Below are 7,500 nucleotides of genomic sequence, written 5' to 3'. Positions count from 1 at the left end.
CTTACCTAGCTACTGAGCACGTAGTCCTTACCTAGCTACTGAGCATGTAGTCCTTACCTAGCTACATGTAGTCCTTACCTAGCTACTGAGCATGTAGTCCTTACCTAGCTACATGTAGTCCTTACCTAGCTACTGAGCATGTAGTCCTTACCTAGCTACTGAGCATGTAGTCCTTACCTAGCTACTGAGCGTGTAGTCCTTACCTAGCTACACGTAGTCCTTACCTAGCTACTGAGCATGTAGTCCTTACCTAGCTACTGAGCGTGTAGTCCTTACCTAGCTACTGAGCGTGTAGTCCTTACCTAGCTACATGTAGTCCTTACCTAGCTACTGAGCGTGTAGTCCTTACCTAGCTACTGAGCGTGTAGTCCTTACCTAGCTACTGAGCGTGTAGTCCTTACCTAGTTACTGAGCGTGTAGTCCTTACCTAGCTACTGAGCATGTAGTCCTTACCTAGCTACTGAGCGTGTAGTCCTTACCTAGCTACTGAGCATGTAGTCCTTACCTAGCTACTGAGCGTGTAGTCCTTACCTAGCTACTGAGCATGTGCGACTGCCAACAAAGATGTTCCAGCAGTGAGAGGTCTCACTCTGTAGCTAAAACAGAGACCTGAACACAGGGTGAAAAGAGGAGCTGCAGCAATGAGCAGTACAACATAAGCATAATATGAGCACTTTAACTATCTTATACTTGATTATTATTCATTTGTTTCTGTTAATGAATCTGTCGGAGACTTTACTTCACGTTGGTTTTAACTGTTTAGTTTTATTCAGTAAAAACATTTTTTTTTTATTGTCACATCTGCAGTTATTATTAAGAGTCACTTCTTACAAAATGAGAATCTTAAAACAACAAATTCAGGTAAAAACAGCTGAACTGCAGCTCAGCCTGAATAACGACTGAGACAAGATTTAACATTTAAAGAAATCACATCATTTGAAAATCACCCACCATGTAGGATTCAAATTCCCCTATTTTTTATAAAGATCGTTTGGATTTGGTGACGAAAAGACGACCGGAGGGTTTACAGACACGGAGGGTTACAGACACGGAGGGTTAAGACACGGAGGGTTACAGACACGGAGGGGTTACAGACACGGAGGGTTAAGACACGGAGGGGTTACAGACACGGAGGGTTAAGACACGGAGGGGTTACAGACACGGAGGGTTACAGACACGGAGGGGTTACAGACACGGAGGGGTTACAGACACGGAGGGGTTACAGACACGGAGGGGTTACAGACACGGAGGGGTTACAGACACGGAGGGGTTACAGACACGGAGGGGTTACAGACACGGAGGGTTACAGACACGGAGGGGTTACAGACACGGAGGGTTACAGACACGGAGGGGTTACAGACACGGAGGGTTACAGACACGGAGGGTTACAGACACGGAGAGGCTTCAATCACAAGAGCTCCAGAGGTAGAGAAATCAACAGGAGAACGTTTCAGGTGTCAGTGTGTCTGTGTTTCTGTGAGTCTGTAAGTCTGTGTGTGTGTGTGTGTGTGTGTGTGTGTGTGTGTCTGTGTGTGTCTGTATCAAGCTGCACGCACACACACAGACACAGACACACACAGACACACACACACACACACACACACACACACATCCCCTGCAGATTACACTGATTATATCATTAATGTTTCTCCCTGATGAAGCAGAAATCTTCCACCAAACACCAGCAGCAAATCAGCTCCTTCCACAAACAGCTCAACCCTCCAATTAGCAGCCAGGAAAAAAAACCCAAACACACCCCACCCCCCGCAGCCCCGTCCGTCCGCCCGCTTCAGACGCACCAAGCCAAAAACCAAACGCACCCAGAGCACAGGCAGCGGGAAGACACCCAAAAGACCCAGAGAGAGAGAGAGAGAGAGAGAGAGGAATGAACAGTTATTAAAAGACGGTCCTCCACTCGGTGACGGACGGAGGGACTGCTGCTTCAAAAAAGCCCTGCGGAGACAGAAACACACACGTTAACACACCGACGGCATGTCTGACAGCTCAAAGTACAAAAATACACACACGGCAAGATTCACAGAGGTACTCGGAGATACTTTCAGATACCTAGAGAGAGATACTCTGATGTAAACACACCCAAAATATCACAGAACTCGGGAGATACTTTTACAGGAATGGAGATACTCTGAAATAAAAGGGAGAGAGAGGGGGGAGAGAGGGAGAGGGAGGGAGAGAGAGAGAGAGAGAGAGAGAGGGGGGAGAGCGAGAGGGAGAGAGAGAGAGGAGAGAGAGGGGAGAGAGCGAGAGGGAGAGAGACAGAGAGAGAGAAAGAGAGAGAGAGGAGAGACAGAGAGAGAGAGAGACAGAGAGAGAGAAAGAGAGAGAGAGAGAGAGAGAGAGAGGAGAGAGAGCGAGAGGGAGAGAGAGAGAGAGAGAGAGAGAGAGAGAGGAGAGAGAGAGAGAGGAGAGAGAGAGACAGAGAGAGAGAGAGCAGAGAGAGAGACAGAGAGAGAGAGAGACAGAGAGAGAGAGAGAGAGAGAGAGAGAGACAGAGAGAGAGAGACAGAGAGAGAGAGAGAGAGAGAGAGAGAGAGAGAGAGAGAGAGAGAGAGAGAGACAGAGAGAGAGAGAGACAGAGAGAGAGAAAGAGAGAGAGAGAGAGAGAGGAGAGAGAGAGAGAGAGAGAGAGAGAGAGAGAGAGAGACAGAGAGAGAGAGAGAGAGAGAGAGAGACAGAGAGAGAGAGAGAGAGAGAGAGAGAGGAGAGAAAGAGACAGAGAGAGAGAGAGACAGAGAGAGAGAAAGAGCGAGAGAGAGACAGAGAGAGAGAGGAGAGAGAGCGAGAGGGAGAGGGGGAGAGAGACACTAATTGCTCACAGCTTTTGTGTGTTTACTGACCAACAAACAGGCCTCTCTGTCTTTCTTCCAACATGACAGATGGCCACACACACACACAGACACACGCACACACATAGACACACACACACACACACACACACACACACACTCACACCTTTTTTAAAGTATAGGCTATTAATAAAATACAGAATATATGAAATGGATAAATATGTAAATAAAAGCTTAAAAAGGATTACTTGATGTATGACAATTAGTTTCTCAATTTATTAAGAACTTTAGTCGTCGTCCAAATGATGCAAAGCTGGAAACTACATACGAGAGACATTGTTATGCAGGTTGTGAATGTTTGTGTTCTGAGAGTTTTGGCCTCATGTTTCTGCGCAGGACGTTTATTTCTTCAGTGACATTTGTAGTTTTGAACTCCCGACTGTTAACGCAGCCTCAGAGTGTGAAGCTGCTGCAGAGCTATGTGGCGCTTCTCCTGACCATCAGTTTCACCCTGAAAGCAGACGTGTCATCTTCCAAAGGGACTGTGTGTGTGTGTGTGTGTGTGTGTGTGTGTGTGTGTGTGTGTGTGTGTGAGCATGTATGCATGTGAGTGTGTGTGTGTACATGTGTGTCTTTGTATGCGTGCGTGTGTGTATGTATGTATGCATGAGAGTGTGTGCCCGTGTGTGTGTGTGTGTGTGTGTGTGTGTGTGTGTGTGTGTGTGTGTGTGAGCATGTATGCATGTGAGTGTGTGTGTGTACATGTGTGTCTTTGTATGCGTGCGTGTGTGTATGTATGTATGCATGAGAGTGTGTGCCCGTGTGTGTGTGTGTGTGTGTGTGTGTGTGTGTGTGTGTGTGTGTGTGTGTGTGTGTGTGTGTGTGTGTGTGTGTGTGTGTGTGTGTGTGTGTGTGTGTGTGCATGTATGCGTGTGTGTGCTTCTGTGGGTATGCGTGTGTGCGAATGCACGCGTGTGTGTATGCATGAGTGTGTATGCGTGTGTGTGTGTGTGTGTATGTATGTATGTATGTATGCATGAGTGTGTGTGCCCATGTGTGTGTGCATGTGTGTGTGTGTGTGTGTGTGCATGTATGTGTGTGTGTGCATGTGTGCGTCTGTGTGTATGCGTGTGTGTGAATGCGCGCGTGTGTGTGTCTTTGTGTGCGTGTATGCATGAGTGTGTATGCGTGTGTGTGTGTGCGTGTACATGTGTCTTTGTGTGTGTGCGTGTGTGTGCGTGTACATGTGTCTTTGTGTGTGTGCGTGTGTGTGCGTGTGTGTGTGTGTGTGTGTGTTAGTTACTGACCTTTGGCCTGCTCCAGGTCAGACTTCAGCTCCTGTTCTGATTGGTTGGGAGGTCTGTAGGGCGGGGGCTGTCTCAGAGGGGGCGGGGCTGCACCTGCTGTCTGCAGAAGCGGAAACAAACAAAGAAAGCTGTAGGCTGCGTCTCATTTCTCCGTCTTACCCCTTCCCCTGTGCCGAGTGGATTGTGCCACAGATAAGGAGGGTAGCCTGCTCCTTCTTCGCCTGGGTAGTCTCTGAATGACGCTACCCTTACTCGCCATATTCCCCGTACCCCTTCCCCTTAGGTTTGCGCGTTCACGTGAGAGTAAGGGCTGTCCCAATTTTGATCGAGGGGTAGGGCTAAGGGGAAGGGGTACATACCCCTTAGTTTTAAGCAAAGTCGCGAGCTTACTTGAAAGCAAGGTGTACCCAGAATGCACTGCACAGGCGGAAATGGCGACCAGATCGACCCATAAATGTAAGGCTGTGTCTCAAACCACCTACTGTCACACTTCAAACACTTAGTTTTAAGAATATAGTGTAGATAACGCAAAAAGTCAGAGCACTGAAAGTACCAGGATGACCCCCCTAAAAAGGTTAAAAAGTTCAGTGTGGAACGAAGGACCCTACTCGCACTAAACGGGCGTCATCTTGACTACAAAGCAGAAAGGGGAGGGACCAGGGACGTCGACCGGCAGCTGATTGGACGATCACGTGACGTGTGTCTGGCTGCTCGTTCAGAATACGATCTGGTATTTTACGAAAAACAGTTCACCGAAACGTGTTTCTGAAAACATGTGAAGAGAGAAACAGGCCGTGCAGCTGCTGAATCTGTCTTCATCTCAGATCAACAAAGGTCAGTTTAGAAGATTTTCGTCAGATTTTGAGAGGCGGCGAGCTGAGCCGACCTCTCGTCAGTGTTTTAACGTAAGTGTTCATTTTGGGACAACGCTGACCATCCAAAGTGGGACTACGACAGGAAGTGGTCAGTGACCATTAGCAGTGGACTGACGGAAGGATGCAGAATGAGACAGTCTAAGTATTTTCAGCTTAAAGCCTAACTCTCGCCAAATGCAACCCAGGGTCTTTTTATGAATGTACCCGAGTCAAACTATCGTTTAAAAGCGTATTTAGGATGGAATCGCCACTTTTAAGATGGACCGTATCTTCGTTTTTGGGTCCTTCCTTCCTTCCTTGTTACCTAGTTTTGATAAACTACCAGACGGCCGCAAAATATTACATTTGGGTCTCTCTTTCCTAAAGGTTATTTTATTTCTTAGGTCACAAGCAAAGCCTTAAACAAGTCAAACTTCTGCTCCATCGCGCAGAAAAGACATTTTTGATGACGTCCAACATTTTAACGACACACCCTGCCCTGCCCTGGCACAGCCCGAAGCGAACTCCTAAAATACGGACGCTTGGTCAGTTTCTCTCAGCGTCAAATACGATGCAAAAATCTCCCTTCAGTGTGTGTACAACGCACCAGACAGAGCAGCAGCTCCGCAGCACTGTAAGACGACGTATTAAAGCCTAACTCTCGCCGAAATGCAACCTAGGGTCTTTTTGTGAATGTACCAGAGTCAAGCGAACGCTTGACTCTGGTACAAAAGCATATTTAGGACAGAGGTGCCACTTTTAAGATGGACCGTATTCTGGTTTTTGGGTCAAATGGCCTTTTGAATGGGAGTGCTAGGGACGCTACGATGCTAGCCTCAAAATATCTATTTATAAACCACTAAGAAGGCTCAACACAACATGAGACTTTGCTCCAAGTATCACCAGGGGCTCTACACCTTAACCACAGCACTGACAACATTCTATCACAACATCAACATCTGCTGTATCACACAGGGACGCCTGAGGAACATATACCGTCCTGTATCACACAGGGACGCCTGAGGAACATATACCGTCCTGTATCACACAGGGACGCCTGAGGAACATATACCGTCCTGTATCACACAGGGACGCCTGAGGAACATATACCGTCCTGTATCACACAGGGACGCCAGATGAACATATACCGTCCTGTATCACACAGGGACGCCTGAGGAACATATACCGTCCTGTATCACACAGGGACGCCAGAGGAACATATACCGTCCTGTATCACACAGGGACGCCTGAGGAACATATACCGTCCTGTATCACGCAGGGACGCCAGAGGAACATATACCGTCCTGTATTACACAGGGACGCATGAGGAACATATACCGTCCTGTATCACACAGGGACGCCTGAGGAACATATACCATCCTGTATTACACAGGGACGCATGAGGAAACCCAGCACCTGATCCACTTTCGGGCTGAAAACAAACAGAAGTGTCTGCGTTCATGTGGTACTGTATTATTGTAATCATGTGTAATTCATTCCTGTTCATGCACCTGTACATTGTCATTGGTTTGATACCGGACACTAATGAAAGAAATGGGGTATGGAGGGAAAGGTTACTGGCCAACAGGCATCAGACTGGTCCGGAGGGAAAGGTTACTGGCCAACAGGCATCAGACTGGTCCGGAGGGAAAGGTTACTGGCCAACAGGCATCAGACTGGTCCGGAGGGAAAGGTTACTGGCCAACAGGCATCAGACTGGTCCGGAGGGAAAGGTTACTGGCCAACAGGCATCAGACTGGTCCGGAGGGAAAGGTTACTGGCCAACAGGCATCAGACTGGTCCGGAGGGAAAGGTTACTGGCCAACAGGCATCAGACTGGTCTGGAGGGAAAGGTTACTGGCCAACAGGCATCAGACTGGTCTGGAGGGAAAGGTTACTGGCCAACAGGCATCAGACTGGTCTGGAGGGAAAGGTTACTGGCCAACAGGCATCAGACTGGTCTGGAGGGAAAGGTTACTGGCCAACAGGCATCAGACTGGTCCGAGGGAAAGGTTACTGGCCAACAGGCATCAGACTGGTCCGGAGGGAAAGGTTACTGGCCAACAGGCATCAGACTGGTCCGGAGGGAAAGGTTACTGGCCAACAGGCATCAGACTGGTCTGGAGGGAAAGGTTACTGGCCAACAGGCATCAGACTGGTCTGGAGGGAAAGGTTACTGGCCAACAGGCATCAGACTGGTCTGGAGGGAAAGGTTACTGGCCAACAGGCATCAGACTGGTCTGGAGGGAAAGGTTACTGGCCAACAGGCATCAGACTGGTCTGGAGGGAAAGGTTACTGGCCAACAGGCATCAGACTGGTCTGGAGGGAAAGGTTACTGGCCAACAGGCATCAGACTGGTCTGGAGGGAAAGGTTACTGGCCAACAGGCATCAGACTGGTCTGGAGGGAAAGGTTACTGGCCAACAGGCATCAGACTGGTCTGGAGGGAAAGGTTACTGGCCAACAGGCATCAGACTGGTCTGGAGGGAAAGGTTACTGGCCAACAGGCATCAGACTGGTCTGGAGGGAAAG

At 48.7% G+C, this 7,500-nt stretch overlaps 1 protein-coding gene across 1 annotated transcript in view; it reads right to left on the bottom strand.

The window, feature by feature from the left end:
• Nucleotides 1–7,500, bottom strand: part of LOC144513754 (inaD-like protein) — a gene marked incomplete at its 3' end in the record, with an annotated part of 68,361 nt that overhangs the window by 26,837 nt on the left and 34,024 nt on the right. The window contains exon 12 of the mRNA XM_078244930.1: nucleotides 4,115–4,214. Within this exon, the coding sequence (XP_078101056.1) occupies nucleotides 4,115–4,214 (100 nt within the window). The remainder of the gene's footprint in view (nucleotides 1–4,114; nucleotides 4,215–7,500) is intronic.

The sequence above is a fragment of the Sander vitreus genome, unplaced genomic scaffold (genome assembly GCF_031162955.1).
Source record: "Sander vitreus isolate 19-12246 unplaced genomic scaffold, sanVit1 ctg337_0, whole genome shotgun sequence".
Taxonomy (NCBI): Eukaryota; Metazoa; Chordata; class Actinopteri; order Perciformes; family Percidae; genus Sander; species Sander vitreus.
This window is presented reverse-complemented; position numbering and strand designations above follow the sequence as displayed.